Source organism: Anomaloglossus baeobatrachus, chromosome 6 (genome assembly GCF_048569485.1).
Source record: "Anomaloglossus baeobatrachus isolate aAnoBae1 chromosome 6, aAnoBae1.hap1, whole genome shotgun sequence".
In the NCBI taxonomy this organism is placed as follows: Eukaryota; Metazoa; Chordata; class Amphibia; order Anura; family Aromobatidae; genus Anomaloglossus; species Anomaloglossus baeobatrachus.
In genome coordinates, this window is record NC_134358.1 from 466,659,034 (window position 1) to 466,678,619 (window position 19,586).

General features: G+C 49.3%; 1 protein-coding gene across 3 annotated transcripts in view; it reads right to left on the minus strand.

The window, feature by feature from the left end:
• Window positions 1–19,586, minus strand: part of GALNT15 (polypeptide N-acetylgalactosaminyltransferase 15) — a 120,031-nt gene that overhangs the window by 55,889 nt on the left and 44,556 nt on the right. For all 3 annotated transcript variants that reach the window (XR_012724367.1, XM_075315307.1, XM_075315306.1), the window contains exons 7-9: window positions 11,605–11,736; window positions 9,488–9,583; window positions 85–213 (exon numbers count right to left, since the gene is read on the minus strand). Coding sequence is in view for 2 of the 3 variants with exons in the window: in XM_075315307.1 (XP_075171422.1) it covers window positions 85–213; window positions 9,488–9,583; window positions 11,605–11,736 (357 nt within the window). In the remaining variant the exon portion in view is untranslated. The remainder of the gene's footprint in view (window positions 1–84; window positions 214–9,487; window positions 9,584–11,604; window positions 11,737–19,586) is intronic.

Here is a 19,586-nt window from a genome sequence, read left to right on the forward strand (position 1 = left end):
TAAAAAATGAACTTTAAAATTAACTTTGTTAGTGGAAAAACTAATATAAACATTTTTAGTACTATGCAATTTAAGCAATTGTACCTCATTAAAATCCCACGTGGATACATCATTGAAGGAGCAGTTTCTCAGGAGTACCTCTTCATTTGTTACATCCAGACACAGAGACTTTGACGCTCTTAATTTCAACTTCTTATCATAATAAATCAGTAGCTAGGGAGAAAAACATTGGTAAATTCATAAACAATTAAAACAAGTAAAGCTCAGTATTTATACTCATAGTAAAGTGCTAGGGCAGTATAGCAAAGCACCGCCAAATGGACTTCAGAAACAACTTCACCATTATCTACTGTATGCAAAAATGTGGCAGGTGTAGGGGAATGAAAAGGTCTATGAAAAGATTGTCTAGATTGGTCACTAAACCTATAGCATGGCACTGGTGCAGATACTGTCCCTAGAGCAAATTAAATCTGCTTTCTTGTGGAGATCGTTTTATATAGTGCGTGAATAAGTATTGTATGTGTCATCAATTTCCTAGTAAATATATTTCTAAAGGTACTATTGACGTTGCTTTCTCACCAGATGTCGGTTGAAACCCATCCAATCCACACAGTCAAAGAAATCAAGCCATAGAGGACCATAAATTAAGTTATGTGTAATAATGAGAAATGACACAGGGAAAAAGTATTGAACACACTTGTTAAATGTAAATGCTTGTGTAAGTGATGTTGAGCAAACTTTAAACACACTTGAACATGTTTTATGTTCAGCAATGGAGTCTTGCGTGGTGAGCGTGCATACAGGTCATGGTGGTTGGGTGCATTACTGGGTATGTTCTTTGAAATAATTGTACCTCTTGATTCCAGGTCTTTCTGTAGCTTTCCACAGGTGGTCCTTGGCCCCTAGACAACTCCAATTCTTTTCAATCTTCTGTCTGAAATCTTGCAGGGAGCACCTTGTCATACCAAAATCATGTTGTTTCCACTTTTCATTATGGCCCCAACAGTGCCCACTGGAACCTTCAGTAGCCATAATACAGAAGTGGAAGAACATTATTTCACCATGACCATGACCATGACCATAAGCTCCCCGCAAGATTTCAGACCAGTAAAAATAATTATCAGAAGACTTGTCCAAGAGTCTAGGACCACGTATGGAGAGCTACAGGAAGACCTGGAATCAGCAGGCACAATTGTTTCAAAGAAAACGTTAAGTATTGCACTCAAAATCCATGTCCTGTATGCACGCTCATCATGCAAAACTTCACTGTTGAACAAAAAGCATGTTCAAGCGCGTTTTAAGTTTCCTTTTGCCATTCGCTTGGTACTTCCCTGTACCTAGCGTGACAGTGAATCGAACTGGTAGTTACCGACATCTGATTAGAAATTCAAACCAATAGCACCTTTACAAATATATTTACTTAGAAAATTAATGACATGTTCAAAACTTATATCACCCACTATGTATACTTAATTATATTAAATAATACATTTTAAATATATACTAAAGAAAGATTTTGATTTTTGTTAATAAAAATCCCTTTAGATTGTGACTTTTAGGATCGCTACTTCCAATAGGTGGCGCTGTGCTAGAGTTTGTCTCCTTTACTGGAGAGACAATTTGAATATTTCCCAGAGGGGCATTGCAGCTATAAGTCCCCTTACCTGGCAGCCAGACTGGCTTGCAAAGTCTCCTTAAGGAGAATAGTGTTCCCCCGTGGTCCCCACATAGCTTTCTCATGAGCCAGATCAGACACCCCCATACTTTGCACTGACGAGGGGCAAGCACCCCGAAACACCGTGTCTGCAAATTGGGATTCTGATCTGGCTTATATATGCTGAGTCATATTGCAAAGGATTGTTGAAAATCCACTTGTGACTTTTAGGATCGCTACTTCCAATAGGTGGCGCTGTGCTAGAGTTGGTCTCCTTTACTGGAGAGACAATTTTAGATTGTGAGAAAATTTTTCGGATGTAAGAATAATTTTCTTTAAGTGTTCATAACCAACATTTAACGTTACCACCTATTTATCCCAGAGGGTAAACTGTTACCAACCTTGAAAGTGTGGCGCCCTGGGCAAGCCAGGACGTCACAGGTACTGCAACAACACACCCCACACCTCGGTTAGGAACATCTAAGTCAGACACAAATCCTTGTTGCCTCCCTCCAGGGGCTGATGTCCACACCAGGTGGGGCGGAGCCAGGTGGTTGGCTCCTCCCACCGAGGAGTTCACAGTACTGGAGGCGGGAAAAGGAAGGGAGTTGAGTCGAGTTGAGTTGTGGAGTGTACAGTGTGAGTTAGGGAAGTGGTAGTGGAGGAACTGACTGGCCGTGTCCGGGTACGTGGCCCGGGTACCTGACAGCAAGGTTGGCAGACGGTGGTGACCGTCTGCAGGAGAGGCCGATTGGCGCACAACCGTAAGAACCGGGGACGGGCGGTGGCCCGCCGGTACCGGATCGGGGAGCGAAGAGAAGCCAGCACCATCCGGCAGGGCCTACGGACCCTGACCAGGCTAGGAGTTGCCGTTAAACCGGTCAAATCCGTCAGCGACGGGAACCTCCGGGGTTTCCCAGCAGTAAAGACCCGACTGAAGGCAACCGTCCAAACCGTGAGGGAGAGAAAGCTACCGCCAGAGCTAGAGCTCCCAGGGCCAGAGCCTGCAGGCAAACAGGGGCTCCCTTAGCCAACCTACTGCTGGGGAGCGGGATACCGGTGGGAAGCCATCGGGGCCGAGAACATAACACCGGTGCAGGGAGAGACAGTTACCTACCGGGATTGACCGTCGCAGCCGTCTGTGGGACTCGTCCATCCAGCCGGTTGTTTTACCAGAGACTCCGTGTGCGTTACTGGCTGAGTAAGTACCACTGTGCCGTCTGGCACTGCGCTGCCCCGTGACCCTGCACCTGGCCAGGCCCCGCAATCCACCAAACAGACAACAACTCCGGGCCCCGGGACTACCAAAGTCCCCCTACCCACGGAGGGGAGAGAAACATCCCAGCTGCTCCCTGTCATCGCTCCCGGGATCCCCGTACAGAGCAGCGGTGGTGCCCCAACCTCACCACACACCGTGGGTGGTGTCACAAACCGACATCCCAAACACCAACAAACCACCCCTTTCACTCACGGGCGAGGAGTGCCGCTCGAGTCCCCGGATCCGACCCACCGCTCGAGCCACCGAGCAGGAGCAGCGCCGGACCCGAGCGTAGTGAGCGCAGCGCCCCGCCGCCAGCGACAAAAGCATGGTTCTGAAATACCCCATCTGAATGGGGAGATGGCTATGCATGTGCGCCACCCCTTTATTCATATTATATTGGAATACTGTATGGGAAATCTTTGGCTCGTATGTAGTGCCAGTGTGAATAATGCTTCATTCCAATACAGCATTTTAGTGCCCTGTTCTCTGGATTGGTAGGGATATGATTCCTGTGACCCACACTGATCCACAGGTTATTATTAGAAATGGGTGAGCACTAAAATGCTCGGGTACTCTGTCCTCAAGCTAAGCAGGTCAGACGATCTGAGGGCTCGTGCGCACGTTGCGTAATTGCATGTATTTACGCTGCGTATAGCAGTGCAGCATAAATGCATGTGTCCTGCGTCCCCTGCACAATCTATGTGCTGTCAAATCGCTGCAGAAATTTCAGCAGTTACATGCGCATGAGTTCTGAAAGAGCTCAACTCGAGTAACGAGTATAGTCAAAGTTAATGATTGGGTACATACAACCAGCCATAAACACAGCATTTCCGAGGGAAGAGATGGCAGAGGGTTTTTTTTCTTGACAAACTATATCTAAAAATGTTCTTTTTATCCCTCTGGAGACCAATTCAGACACTGCAAATAGCTGACACCCCAATCAGTGAAGGGAGGCGGCTTTTTGTGTTCTTGTTTCATGGACAACACATCCAAGCACCTGCGATACTTGGCGGAGCACTGAGGGCACCGGAGTACCCCGATGCTCAATTGAGTATCGAGCAGTGGCGAGTACGCTTGCTCATCACAAGTTATCACCCAGTGGATAGATGATAACATTCAGTGTATAGTTACCTATATATATTTATACAGTGCTGGCCAAAAGTATTGGCACCCCTGCAATTCTGTCAGAGAATACTCAGTTAATTCCTGAAAATGATTGCGAGGTAACCCTTTAAGAAGATGAAAACAGGCTATTTGTGAAATATAAAAATATGTGAATTATGGATTTACTGATAGATTTGATTTAAAACGTAACTGTATTTTCATCAAATTGTGTATAATTCAAATGTACAAGCGTTTTTAAGAAACTTTGTAAGGGTATGTGCGCACTAGGCGTTTTTTTCACGCAGCGTTTTTATGTGCATTTTTGTCTAAAAAACGCACCCGCGGCTAAAAAACGCGGCAAAAACGCATGCGCTTTTGCCGCGATTTGGTGCGTTTTTTGCTGCGTTTTTACTCACTGCGTTTTTAATCAGTGCACAATGCCATTAACCCCTTCACGACCTTGGACGGATCTATCCGTCCAGGATCGTGTCCCGTTAAGCCCCGCCCCCTGCCGCGGGCAGGCGGCGTGGATCGGCACACATATCAGCTGTTTTCAACAGCTGACATGTGTGCCTGCTAGCCGCGGGTGGAATCGCTTCCACCCGCGGCCATTAACCCCTTAAATCTTGCTGCCAAAGTCTGGCAGCAAGATTTAAATGCGCGCGGCCATGTTTGTTACTTACCGCCGCCCCCACCGGAAGTCACGTGTGTTATCACGTGACTATCGGTGGTTGCCATCGTAGCACAGGGTCATGTGATGACGCCTGCTGCTATGATCTTTCACTTTCATTTTCCCTCGGCCGAGAGCAGAGGGAAAACCAAAGTGAGTGAATCTGCTGATTACAGCGGTATTGCTGTGATCAGCAGATAGCGATCAGCGATCGGATTGCTGATTGCTATAGCCCCCTAGGGGGACTAGTAAAATAAAAAAAAAAAGTAAAAAAAAAAGTTTTAAAAAATAAAAAAAAAAAAAAAAAACCTAAAAGTTCAAATCACCCCCCTTTCCCCCCATTGAAAATTAAAGGGTTAAAAAATAAATAAATATACACATATTTGGTATCGCCGCGTTCAGAAATGCCCGATCTATCAAAATATAAAATCAATTATTCTGATTGGTAAACGGCGTAGTGGCAAAAAAATTCCAAACGCCAAAATTACGTTTTTTGGTCGCCGCAAGTTTTGCGCAAAATGCAATAACAGGCGATCAAAACGTAGCGTCTGCGCAAAAATGGTACCATTATAAACGTCAGCTCGAGACGCAAAAAATAAGCCATCACTGAGCCATAGATCCCAAAAAATAAGAACTCTACGTGTTTCGGAAAATGGCGCAAAACGTGCGCCACTTTTATTGGACAAACTTGTGAATTTTTTTTAACCCCTTAGATACAAGTAAACCTATACATGTTTGGTGTCTACAAACTCGCACCGACCTGAGGCATCACACCCACACATCAGTTTTACCATATAGTGAACACCGTGAATAAAATATCCCAAAAACTATTGTACGATCCCACTTTTTTTGCAATTTTTCCGCACTTGGAATTTTTTTGCCGTTTTCCAGTACACTATATGGTAAAACTTATGATTTCATTTAAAAGTATAACTCGTCCCGCAAAAAACAAGCCCTCATATGGCAAGATTGACGGAATAATAAAAAAGTTACGGCTCTTGGAAGAAAAGGAGCAAAAAACAAAAACGCAAAAACGGAAAGTGCCCGGGGGCTGAAGGGGTTAAAGATTGTTGATGAAAAAAAAAAAAAGGTCTGATGTCATTTCCTTCTTCAAAATGTTCTTGTATGCAGGAGAGCAGACAGCTGCAGAACTAGTGTATGCAGGAGAGCAGACAGCAGCTGCAGAACTACAAGTCTCAGCATCCTCCATTCACTAGTGTATGCAGGAGAGCATACAGCAGCTGCAGAACTACAAGTCTCAGCATCCTCCATTCACTAGTGTATGCAGGACAGCAGACAGCAGCTGCAGAACTACAAGTCTCAGCATCCTCCATTCACTAGTGTATGCAGGAGAGCAGACAACAGCTGCAGAACTACAAGTCTCAGCATCCTCCATTCACTAGTGTATGCAGGAGAGCAGACAGCAGCTGCAGAACTACAAGTCTCAGCATCCTCCATTCACTAGTGTATGCAGGACAGCAGACAGCAGCTGCAGAACTACAAGTCTCAGCATCCTCCATTCACTAGTGTATGCAGGAGAGCAGACAGCAGCTGCAGAACTACAAGTCTCAGCATCCTCCATTCACTAGTGTATGCAGGAGAGCAGACAGCAGCTGCAGAACTACAAGTCTCAGCATCCTCCATTCACTAGTGTATGCAGGAGAGCAGACAGCAGCTGCAGAACCACAAGGCTCAGCATCCTCCATCCAGGACTGTATGCAGTTTTTTGCCCAAAAAGAAAAAAAAAATGACATGGGCTTCGCCATATTTTTGTATGCTAGCCGGGTACAGCAGGCAGATACGGGCTGCCCCCAACCCCCAGCTGCCTATTTGTACCCGGCTGGGAACCAAAAATATAGAGAAGCCCTTTTTTTTAATTATTTCATGAAATAATTTTAAAAAAAATATGACGTGGGCTTCGCCTAATTTTTGAGTCCAGCCGGGTACAACTAGGCAGCTGGGGATTGGAATCCACAGTGCAGGGTGCCCATGCTTTCTGGGCACCCCCACTGCGAATTGCAGTCCGCAGCCACCCCAGAAAATGGCGCTTTCATAGAAGCGCCATCTTCTGGCGCTGTATCCAACTCTTCTAGCTGCCCTGATGCCGGGTGGCTAGCTAGGTAATAATGGAGTTAGGGCTAGCTGTATATTATCAGCTAGCCCTAAGCCCGAAATTCATGGTGTCACGCCAATATTAGACATGGCCACCATGAATTTCTAGTAATGATAAAAAAAAAAACACAACACAGAAAAATATTTTTATTAGAAATAAAACACAACACAATTAGTGACTCCATCTTTATTGAAATAAACCCCCCTCCGCAGTAATCCTGGGTCAGGGTCCCGCGCCGTCCAATCCGGATCCAATATCATCTGATCGGTTTGCTGGAAGGCAAAGCGATCAGATGATGTGTCAGGATCAAGTGCCTGAATCCCATCACACATCAGCTGATTGTATAAAAGCCGATTATACAATCAGCTGATGCATCAGTAGAAAAAAAAAAAATAATACTCACGTCTGTGCTGTGCTGATTATTACCGGCAGCTCCTGGAGCGATCGATTGGACAGGAGTCTGATCCCGTCCGATCGCAGCAGGAGCTGCCGGTAATCAGCTGATGAAGTCCCCTGATGGCAGGATCAGCTGATAGCCGGCCGGGCGCGAAAAAGCCGGCGAGACTACGATCAGCTGATGCGTCAGGTGACTGCATCAGGTGATCCACCGCCAGGTCCTGCAAGCAAGGTCCTGCCCCGGGGAGACTGCACACAGCCAGAGCGGCGGTACCGGGAGGAGCTGGGAGCGGGCATGGCACCGGGACCCTGCGGACAGGTGAGTATATATGACATTTTTTTTTTCTACTGTTCACTTTGGTTTTCGCCGCTGCCTCCACCTCCCGCCCAGACATGGCGCCGCACGGAGCTGACATGCACCGGACGGGAGGTGGAGGCAGCGGTGACGGTACCGGGAGGATTCCTGCTTCTGTGTTTACCAACAGAAGGAATCCTCTTCCTGTACACGTCACTGTAGTGCCCACCCCTTGCGTTTATAGCTGCGTTTTTAGTCATAGAAACGCGGCTATATGCGTTTTTCATTGCGTTTTTAACATCTCATTGAATTCAATGAGTGAAAAACGCAGTGGAAAACGCAGAAATAATTGACATGCTGCGTTTTTGTGGTCACCACAAAAACGCAGCTAAACAAAAACGCTGTGTGAGGACAGCACTTCTGAAAACCCATTGACATTGCTGGGGAAGCAATGTCACTGCGTTTTCAGCACAAAAACGCGGTAAAAAATGCCGCTAAAAACGCGGCAAAAACGCCTAGTGCGCACAAGGCCTAAGACAGAGTTGAGCTGATTTGATGGTGAGTTCAGGAGGCAGGGGGAGGGGAAGAAGTGTTGTCTGATAAGTGGGGAAGGAAGCTGATTTTGCTGATAACATGCATTACACGTCAGTGATTCTGGGACGTTTGTGCTTTTTTTTAAACGTACCAGAATCCCGGACATACGCAGACCCATTATAATGAATGGGTCTGCTCACACGTCAGTGATTTTTCACTGCACGTGTCTCCGTGCGGCGTACCCGCGTGTGCGTGATTGCTGCACGGAGACATGTCCATTTTTTTCTGGCATCACTGATGTTCCACGGACCACGCAGTGGTGTGGTCCGTGAAACACGTGCCAGAAAAAAACGTGCTTTTAAAATAAAAAAACATTTTAACTCACCCGGCGTCCAGCGATGTCCTCTGCAGCCCGTTCTCCCTGCTCCTTCTGTGCCGGCTGATTACTGTCGCGCATATTCATTATGCGCGACACAGCCAACCCGGAAGCAGCTCCTGCAGGGGTCACCGCCAGCCGGATACTGCGTCGCGGGAGCGATCAGCACCATGGACAGCGGGAGCGGGCGCAGGTGAGTGAATCTCTAAGTGCAATCACGGGCCACGGAGAACGGAGCCCGGATTGCACTTAGACAACCCACGTGTGCCGTGATTTTCGGCACACGCAGGGACATGTGCGTGTTTTACACGCCAGTGAAAAACGTCTGTGTTTTTCACTGACGTGTGAAACGGGCCTAAGTCAGAGGAGTCAGACTGTAGGTGTCATGTAACACTGCTCATTATTTTCTATGGGGAGGGGGACAAGGAGTGAGCAGCAGGGAAGGGAACAGGGAGAGGCTGACAGAAAAAAATTGTGGACAGCTTTGTAACAAGCATTTGCCCTCACATCAGAGTTTGATTTAGATCAAGACAGCTCAGCTCTGCTGCATAATGTCCTCGATGTTTCTGCAGAATGTCTCTGTGAACTATAAAGTGAATGAAGAGCAGGTATTCCCCTCTCTGTGTGATCTATGGGAGAAATCACTGCAGCTCCTGTCTGCCCCTTCAGGTCCCAGTGGGATTGCACATAATATATAGTTAAAAGAAAAAGGTTTTGGTACCGTGTTAGCCAGTTGAAAAATGATTGATTGCTCTCAGTGAGAGAAACAAAATTAAAATTTTGTAGTTGTGATACCTTTTGATGGCTAACTAGTTAGCCATTAAAAGGTATCACAACTACAAAATTTTAATTTTGTTTCTCTCACTGAGAGCAATCAATCACATAATATATAGAACACGGAGAGGGGGGAACTGATGAGAATGCGGAAAAGAAGTCACATAATGGCCAGAATTAGCTTATTCTCTATATGCACACCACAAAGGGCAGCTTGTTCTGAATAGTTTCTTCAAAGCACAGTTACCCTTTAATTATTTTTTGTGTTTGCCACATACAAATACAATTTTGAAAAACAAAATAAAACTACCTGATTTGGGTTGTCATCACAATGGGAAAGCTCTACCAGCTGAACGCTTCCATTATAGGAATACTGCACGCACTGTCCAGCATCTGAGTTTAAAAGCTGTAAGAAAAGATGGAGTCAAATGTTTTTTCGATTGCAAGATATTGATTACCTATCTGTTGAATACATCATCAATGTGAGATCGGTGCAGCAACACGAACTCTGCCCAACTGTAATAAGCTCCAGTGATTTACACATTGAACTGAGCTGAAGTGCACTTCAGTGTGGAGCTGCTGCCACATACAGATGATCACAGTTTTTACACACACACACACACACACACAGACACACACACACACACACACACACACACACACTATTACAGACCAAAAGTTTGGACACACCTCATTCAAAGAGTTTTCTTTATTTTCATGACTCTAAAGATTGTAGATTCACATTGAAGACATCAAAACTATGAATGAAAACATGTGGAAAGAAATACTTAAAAAAGTGTGAAACAACTGAAAATATGTCTTATATTCTAGGTTCTTCAAAGTAGCCACCTTTTGCTTTGATTACTACTTTGCACACTCTTGGCATTCTCTTGATGAGCTTCAAGAGGAAGTCACCAGAAATAGTTTTCCAACAGTCTTGAAGGAGTTCTCAGAGATTCTTAGCACTTGTTGGCCCTTTTGCCTTCACTCTGCCGTCCAGCTCACCCCAAACCATCTCGATTGGGTTCAGGTCTGGTGACTGTGGAGGCCAGGTCATCTGGCGTAGCACCCCATCACTCTCCTTCTTAGTCATATAGCCCTTACACAGCCTGGAGGTGTGTTTGGGATCATTGTCCTGATGAAAAATAAATGATGGTCCAACTAAACGCAAACCAGATGGAATAGCATGCCACTACAAGATGCTGTGGTAGCCATGCTGGTTTAGTGTAACGGGGTGCCGGGGGTGCCTCGGGGGTTGTAGTCATGGCCCCTTTTTCTATCAGGCTAACCCCCGGCTCCGCCGTCACTATTGGGACAGGAGATTGCTTGGTGGGGCAGAGTGTGGTGGTACAGAGAACGCTGTCAGACGTAGAAAGACTTTGCAGACGGAGATCAGTTGAATCAGAAGGCATGTTTATTGCACGCATCTTCACAACAGAGGCAACAATCTGATAGCGTCGTTTCACAACTTCTGCTGGGGGGGGAAACCTCTTCTTGTCGTCTCCTCTCGTGGGGATGTGCCCGGCTACTCTACTTCACCTGGGCTCCCACTCCGGTTACCGCAGACTTGACCCCCCCAACTTTGTTTCACCATAGAGGACACTTTCTCTTTCCCTTTCCTTCGTTAGCTGTTCACCTAGCTCCCACACTCTGCCCCCGCTGCTCCTTCTCCCCTGTCCCGGACTCGACTGCCTCAAACTCAAACTTTTTCTCTACAACAATTTCTCTCCCTCCCCCTTCTGCTGCCGGCTCCTCCTTTCTTCTGCACTGTTTCTATGGGGACAGCCGTCCCACCCGGCCACTAGGGGAAACTCATCTATACAGTAAAACATAAACATTAATATTAACGGCTTTGTCTACCCCAGCGGGGGTATCTTCAGGGGGGGAAAGTACGCCTCCTTGTAAGGGGTCCGTCCACCCCTTACATTAGTATTCCTTCAATTTTGAATAAATCCCCAACAGTGTCACCAGCAAAGCACCCCCACACCATCACACCTCCTCCTCCATGCTTCACGGTGGGAACCAGGCATGTAGAGTCCATCCATTCACCTTTTCTACAAAGACACGGTGGTTGGATCCAAAGATCTCAAATTTGGACTTATTAGACCAAAGCACAGATTTCCACTGGTCTAATGTCCATTCCTTGTGTTCTTTAGCCCAAACAAGTCTCTTCTGCTTGATGCCTGTCCTTAGCAGTGGTTTCCTAGCAGCTATTTTACCATGAAGGCCTGCTACACAGTCTCCTCTTAATAGTTGCTCTAGAGATGAGAAGGTGTGTCCAAACTTTTGGTCTGTACTGTATATGTATATATACAGTATATATATATATATATATATATATATATATATATATATATATATACTGTATACAGTGTTTACAAAACTATTACAAACTAACAAAACTATAGAAGTTTTAATTAATATTACTTGTCCTGTTGCCTTGAGAACTGGTTGCTTGGTGCTCATTGCAGGATCAATATTGGATAAAAACCATGCGAATCCTTTACATCCCAATCTCATGCGGAGTTGTTTCAGCTCAGTAACATCATTCATCTCTATCTAAGGCAGAAAAAAAATATGTTTTAATCCTAGATATTCATACAAGATGGAAGGAAAAATATCAATCCAAATAACTGAAATTATGCTAATCCAAGATACTTTAGTAGGATGGGACAGATTAATCCTCTTTCAAATTGTCTGTAGTTTCTGGCAATTCATTTTCATGGAAACAATGGCCTTCATTTTTTATAGATGTGAAATCTGTCAGTCAGATCTTGCTGTGTAATGTGAGGACATCGTGAGGTAGGGGCTGAGACACTGATTTCAGGGATGTACCATTTATTAGGTTGTCTGCTTTTACTTCAATATTTAACAGCAGGAGATTATCACTGCCCGGACTGGGCTCGTCTGATTGTTTGTGCTATATACCGCAATGCCATAGCATTGCTGTATATACTGGCAGTAAAAATCATGGTCTCATTTAATGTCTGGCCACAGGCAGAATTTCAAAGGAGCACTGCTATGGCAAGCCCAGAGATATTCAGCAGACCCCTTGCTGCCATAGCAATCCATCAACACTACACAATCATGTCATGAGTTCGCCGATGGGTGCTCAAAATGGTGTGCCCCCATGTTAAATTCTTAAGGCTGCTTTACACGGTACGACCAATTGTGCAATTTCACAATCGATCGTACCCGCCCCCGTCCTTTTTGCATCACGGGCAAATCGCTGCCCGTGTCGCACAAAGTCAGTAACCCCCGTCACACATACTTACCTCTCGTGCGACCACGCTGTGAGCGGCGAATGTCCACTTCCTGGAGTGGGAGGGACGTTCGGCGTCACAGCGACGTCACACGGCTGCCGGCCAATGGAAGCGGAGGGGCGGAGATGAGCGGGACGTAAACATCCCGCCCACCTCCTTCCTTCACATAGCCGGCGGCGGCCGCGTGACGCAGGTGAGCTGCTGTTCATCGTTCCCGGGGTGTCACACGGAGCGACGTGTGCTACCCCGGAAACGATGAACAACTAAATTAAACGATATTATGGAACCTAACGAGCAGTACACGACTCACGATTTGTGAGCGATACTGATCGCTAGGAGGTGTCACACAGGCTGTGCGCCCCAAAAACCGTGACCCCGACGATCTATCGCACAATAGATTGTCTGGTGTAAAGCAGCCTTAAGAGTCAGAGTTTCACAACGGGATTTAACAGATTAACAATCGCGGATGGGACTCTGCTCCACCTGCCATTGTTAGCGGCAGATCCTGGCTGTAAAACACAGCCGTTACCTGCTGGGTATGGGACCCTGTGAACCCGCTCCATACACCCACTTCCAACATGCACTGTACAAGTTTGAAGGATGTTGTAAAGGGGTTAATAAACTGCCCAAGGAGATGTGGAAAATATATATTGTTGAATGTTTTCCATTGCGTTAAGAACCCAGATGTCAGCGTCACATAGGTTGACTATACTTTTCAAAATGTAGCAGAGAAAGCTACGAGCAGAGACATAACAAGCAGAGACTAATAGGAGATTTCAGCTCAAGAGCCTTTAAAACTACATATAATCTGTAATGTCAGTTTCACAGACTTTGTATTTTTTTCTCATACAAAATGTTTAGTTTTTTTTCTGTGTCCTGGATCCATTTTTGGTCCATGCCTCAGATTTCACAATCTTTTGTTTCTTTTTTTTTTTTCTTCTTGTGTGAAACAAAACAGTTCCTAAAGGGACCTGACAGCTAATACAGACTGGTCAGTCCTCAGGCAGCATGTATCAGGCATTCAATGCATGAGTTTAGATATGCTTATTTGACTCTGAAATGCTGCAGTATTTCGGGTGAACACATACTTTATAAGCAGCACAGGAGACTAGTCAGACAAGCAGGTCCCCAGTCGCTTCTCCTCACTTGCTCCCTTGGAGTTACAGGTATCTTCCTGTATGCATGTGTGGCGCCCCTGACCTGGTCAGGCACCACTGAGTACTGCACCCATGCTGGGGACAGTACAAACAGGTAATCCAGAAGGCTGACCGAGGTGTGACTACACAGGCGCATAGTGATCAGGTCTCACACATGTACCTTTGAGAGGACCCCTGGGGATCCCAGGAGGGGGCAAAGCCTTCACCTCCACTTGAGGAGTAGAGGGGGCGAAGCCTCCATCTCCACTCAAGGGGTGTGGTAGAGAGCCTGGTTGCTAGGTGGCGTAGGCAAGAACAGGAGAGGAGGAGCAGTGAGCCAGTTTAGTGCAGCAGTCCAGGGAGAGCAGACGTCAGGAGCAGACCCTGGAGCTGTTGCAGTCTAACAGCGTCCGCGCAGTGACTACCGACGGGGGAGAACGGTCACTTGGTAGTGCTGCCCGAACCCCACACACAGCTGGAGAGAGAGCCGCGTAGTGGAAAGTACGGAGACTGTCAGGGAGTACCAGGCCCAAACGGGCGGCAGATCCCGGTGCGGGGATAGATCCACCTTTCCTTGCTAAACCTGCCGGTGTGGGGCCCTCAAAGCCCACGCCACAACACCCCAAAGGCCGCAGCCACGTAGCCACAGTTAGGGCCCATAGTTCACAGGAGGCAAGCAGCTGGAGTGATCTGGTCCAGGCGACAAGCAAACGGCAAACAAACGAGGGGAGCAGCTACTTCCCTGGGTGACCCCCATAGGGACTAAAAGTCGGGGTTACCACAAACCACAGAAGGGCTAAGGAAGGCGAGTCGGTAGTCACCCTCATCAGTCAGCCTGAAGGACACCTGGTTCCAGCCTGGTTCATCCCAGCTACGCCCGGGTTACTCACTCTGCCACCTTCTGTGAGTAAAACCCCTGAAAGACATTCTGCTTGTGCTGAGTTATTCTGCGCCTTGTGGTTCTACACACCTACACAGGGCCCTGGGGCTTGCCTCACTCTCAGGAGGCTATTACAACTGACTGCACCCACCATCAGCCCCAGGCATCCCTTAATCCGCAGTGGCGGTCCCCACTGACCGCAATTCTGAGAGTGGCGTCACGACAATCCTAGATAGAAGATTTCCTACCTGTGACAGGATCCAGCCGAGTGGAGTCCCTGAAGGTAATGCACCGACACTGCACTTGTGGGGCTTCACATCTGGCGTCACGAACAGGATAAGGACTAGACCTGTCCAGACAGGTGACCATGTGCCTGGGCGGTCCGCTTGAAAAATTGGAAGCGCCGCCATATTGCCACCATGAAAAGCGCGCTGAAAAACAACAGCAGCCCGCGCTGGGAGAAGTTACCGCCCACGAAGAGGTGTGGCTACCCAGAGATCCCCTGCAGAGTCCTGACCTCGCAAGTGAAGAGAGCGGAGGCGTTCAGAGACGTCGGGACAGAAAGGGAGCCAGAAGCCTGCTGCTGGAAGAGGCAGAGCAGAAACTGAAGAGCCTGCTACTGGAGGCAGCGACGAGTCCGCTGCTGGGAAATCGTGCAGAAGGAGGCGCAGAGGAAATGGCGTCTGAACGCAGAGACCCAGAGCCAGGCTCCGCTGCCTGGTGGTATCAGGAACTTGCCCAGTTCTGCGACCAACTGGAGGCCAGGGTCATACGACAGATCAGCGAGGAACGCACGGCGCTTCTGGAGATGGCTGCCGCGGTGCAGGCCTATGAGGAAAAAGCTGCGCGACGAGTGCCAGACCGAGCGGCGACGACTCAGACCCCGATGGTGCCACCGATGGGTGAGTCCAGTGTTGCCCCTGCCAGCGCGAGTGCCCCGACCCCTGCTGCCACGCCCGCGGTCCCTGAAGTGGCGCCCGGCGCGGCGACGCTGGACCAGGCCGCAGCAGCGATGCCCTGCCCGGCCCGCCAAGCCCAGGCCGCCGCAGCGATGCCCTGCCCGGCCCGCAAAGATCCAGCTGCCACCGCGACCCTCATCCATGCCGCAGGTGTGACGCTGACCCAGGCCGCCGCCTTGCTAGGCCCGGCCCGCCAAGACCCCACCGCAGCAGCGACGCTCATCCACGCCGCAGGCGAGGTGCTGAACCAGGCCGCAGCCACGCCAGGTGCGGCCCGCCAAGCTCCGATCGCTGCAGCGACGCCCGGCCCAGCCTGCACAGATCCCATCGCAGCTGCGACGCCAATTCAGGCCGCCGCAGCGATGCCCTGCCCGGCCCGCCAAGAACCGGCCACAGTAGCGATGCCCGCTAAGACTCCAGCTGCGACAGCGACGCTGATTCAGGCCGCCGCCATGTCGGGCGCGGCCCGCCAAGACCAGGCCGCCGCCATGTCGGGCGCGGCCCGCCAAGACCAGGCCGCCGCCATGTCGGGCGCGGCCCGCCAAGACCAGGCCGCCACCATGCAGGGCGCGGCCCGCCAAGACAAGAATGTACCTCTGTTTACCCCGGCCTGCAAGGCCAGAGCAGACACCGCTCCCCAGTCTAAGGAAGTCCCTGCTAGGAAGTCCCTGATAGGAGAGGACCCCGCATACTGGAAGCTGAAGGCTGACCTAGAGGCCCAGTTCCCACAGGAGATGGTGGATCGGTATCTGCTCCCTCCGCACACTCCCAAGGCGACTTCTGCAGCAACCACGCCAAAGAGTCCCCCGCCCGGGCCTGCTGATGAACACCCATCCCCAGCGCTGCCACAACAGGAGTGCTCAGAAGAACTAAGGGGGAGAGGAGGCCAGGAAGCTGAGGAGCTGACTCCGGAGCCATCAGCAGTGGATCCATGCCCCGAGCCAGAGATGCTGCCGTATTCCCGCTGGGATGAAGAGAGCCCGACACCCTCTGCTGAAGAAGATCTGTCCAGGTACCTCACCTGGGAGCCTGCAAACAGTGAAACCGCAACCCAGCAGAATCCAGCCCGTAGGACACGGCGCCGTAGCAGAGCAAAGTTTTCCCCTGCACCGCAGTCTCCAGAGCAGAAAGACGAAGTCATGGCCAGAGACTTGGAAGCGAAACGGTTCCTGAGAAGGGCCAAATCCCAGGTCAGAGGTCCACTTTGTCGTGGAGTTGTGGAAGACTTCAGCTTGAAGAGTGGATATGGCTTCATAGTAGCTCCTGGTATGAAGGAAGGCATCTTTGTTAACAGAAGAGACGTTAGAGCCCATTTGCCCAGAGGACATCCAGGAAGGAACTTACGGACAGGAGATACAGTGGAATTCACAATGCATCAAGGAGAAAGAGGATGGTATGCACTGGATGTTACCCCATGTCCCCGCAATCCCTACAGTGAACCTGCTGTCTCAACAGAAAAAGAAACAGATACAGAAAAAGAAACAGATACAGAAGAAGAAGGAAAAGACAGAGATGGAGAAAGCAACAGGTGCCGCAGCCCTACAGGCCCAAGCCCTGGTGAGGAGGAATCTATGTAGAGAAAAGTAAAGTACAGCAAGTTACAGTTTTGACCAGTTTGCAACGTTTATAAGTTTAAGCATGTGCCCACATGAACTAATGTGAGAAACCCATAAACCTTAAGGCTATGAACTGGCTATAGCCACAAACTCTCGCAGTGTAAATAGTTACCCCAGAGGTACCACCACCAGAGCCAGCCTGTTTAGGGGCTTGGCTCGCCTGCAACCAGGGAGCACGTCCGTTTATGGGGCCTTGGCTCGCCTGCAACCAGAGAGCACGCCTGTTTATGGGGCCTGGCTCTCCACCACAAAGAGGGTACCTGGTCAGCACCAACCGTGAAGGCCGCCTCTGGATCCTGCCAGAAGAGGCTGAAGGCGCGGCTCCACCAGGCCAGGTATACCCTGAAACCACCAGCCCATGAAAGCCGCCTCTACATCCTGCCAGAAGTGGCTGAAGGCGCGGCCAACGGGAGAGGCAGATTGGAGGAAAGGTCTGGGGAAGTGGATGGCCCAGACCTGGTTACCAAAAGAAACCGGTGACCTGCCTCCTGAAAGGGTTTAGGGTGGGTTAACGGACTTGTGGGTGGAGGGTGGTGATGTATGGTACCTGGTGGTTTTAAAAGTTTTACCATGTTTTACTGTTTTATGCATTTTAAAATGTTGTCTTGCAGCCCGAGGACGTGCTGGTGATAACTAAGGGGGAATGTGGCGCCCCTGACCTTGTCAGGCACCACTGAGTACTGCACCCATGCTGGGGACAGTACAAACAGGTAATCCAGAAGGCTGACCGAGGTGTGACTACACAGGCGCATAGTGATCAGGTCTCACACATGTACCTTTGAGAGGACCCCTGGGGATCCCAGGAGGGGGCAAAGCCTTCACCTCCACTTGAGGAGTGGAGGGGGCGAAGCCTCCATCTCCACTCAAGGGGTGTGGTAGAGAGCCTGGTTGCTAGGTGGCGTAGGCAAGAACAGGAGAGGAGGAGCAGTGAGCCAGTTTAGTGCAGCAGTCCAGGGAGAGCAGACGTCAGGAGCAGACCCTGGAGCTGTTGCAGTCTAACAGCGTCCGCGCAGTGACTACCGACGGGGGAGAACGGTCACTTGGTAGTGCTGCCCGAACCCCACACACAGCTGGAGAGAGAGCCGCGTAGTGGAAAGTACGGAGACTGTCAGGGAGTACCAGGCCCAAACGGGCGGCAGATCCCGGTGCGGGGATAGATCCACCTTTCCTTGCTAAACCTGCCGGTGTGGGGCCCTCAAAGCCCACGCCACAACACCCCAAAGGCCGCAGCCACGTAGCCACAGTTAGGGCCCATAGTTCACAGGAGGCAAGCAGCTGGAGTGATCTGGTCCAGGCGACAAGCAAACGGCAAACAAACGAGGGGAGCAGCTACTTCCCTGGGTGACCCCCATAGGGACTAAAAGTCGGGGTTACCACAAACCACAGAAGGGCTAAGGAAGGCGAGTCGGTAGTCACCCTCATCAGTCAGCCTGAAGGACACCTGGTTCCAGCCTGGTTCATCCCAGCTACGCCCGGGTTACTCACTCTGCCACCTTCTGTGAGTAAAACCCCTGAAAGACATTCTGCTTGTGCTGAGTTATTCTGCGCCTTGTGGTTCTACACACCTACACAGGGCCCTGGGGCTTGCCTCACTCTCAGGAGGCTATTACAACTGACTGCACCCACCATCAGCCCCAGGCATCCCTTAATCCGCAGTGGCGGTCCCCAGTGACCGCAATTCTGAGAGTGGCGTCACGACAATCCTAGATAGAAGATTTCCTACCTGTGACAGGATCCAGCCGAGTGGAGTCCCTGAAGGTAATGCACCGACACTGCACTTGTGGGGCTTCACACATGTATTTGGAGAGACCTGTCAGTTATTGTTAGTGGGTGGGGAGAAACCGCCTGTGACCTGCCTGTCTGACTATCCCAGATGCGTCTCAGTCGTGAAGCTTTTAAAGTTTTTCTTTGAAACAACAGAGGTCAAGACTGAAGTATACATGGTTGAAATCATACAGCCAGTGTCTGACACACACTGCCCATAGATCGGTCAACATGAATCAGCTGTTAGGTTCCCTTTCACTTCACCTATACATTTGTCATTGGGTGTGAGGAGATAACAGGGAACTGGGGCTCCTAATATGGCCCTCAGGTTAGGGGACCCTAGCTGTCCCTGATCCCAGAGATACTTCTAATAGTGAAGATGTCTGGACTGCCTTTCTTGCCCTGCTCCTGGACAGCTATATTCTAATACTCCCTCTCCCCAACCCCAGGGGAGGGCCGGGATGGAAGTGGCTGAACCCACAGATATGGACAAATGGGGAAACCAAAACTCTATTACACAACTAGCACACATGGAGATATAAGACAATATGTGAAAAGGAGGAAATAAAGAGCAGGGAGCAAATAACCAGATGACAAAAGGGTTTACTGTTGTGAATGTCATCCGAGTGGGTGCTGGTGTGGAGCTCCCTCTGGTGGCCAGGAATGGTAATGAAGCTGAGTCTGAATCTGTGACCCAGACAAGTGTTGGAGTTAATTGGGAATCCAGGAAATCCTATTGCAAATCAGCCTAGTGTATTTAGGAGAGCATTTTCTGCCTGGCTGCCACCGGT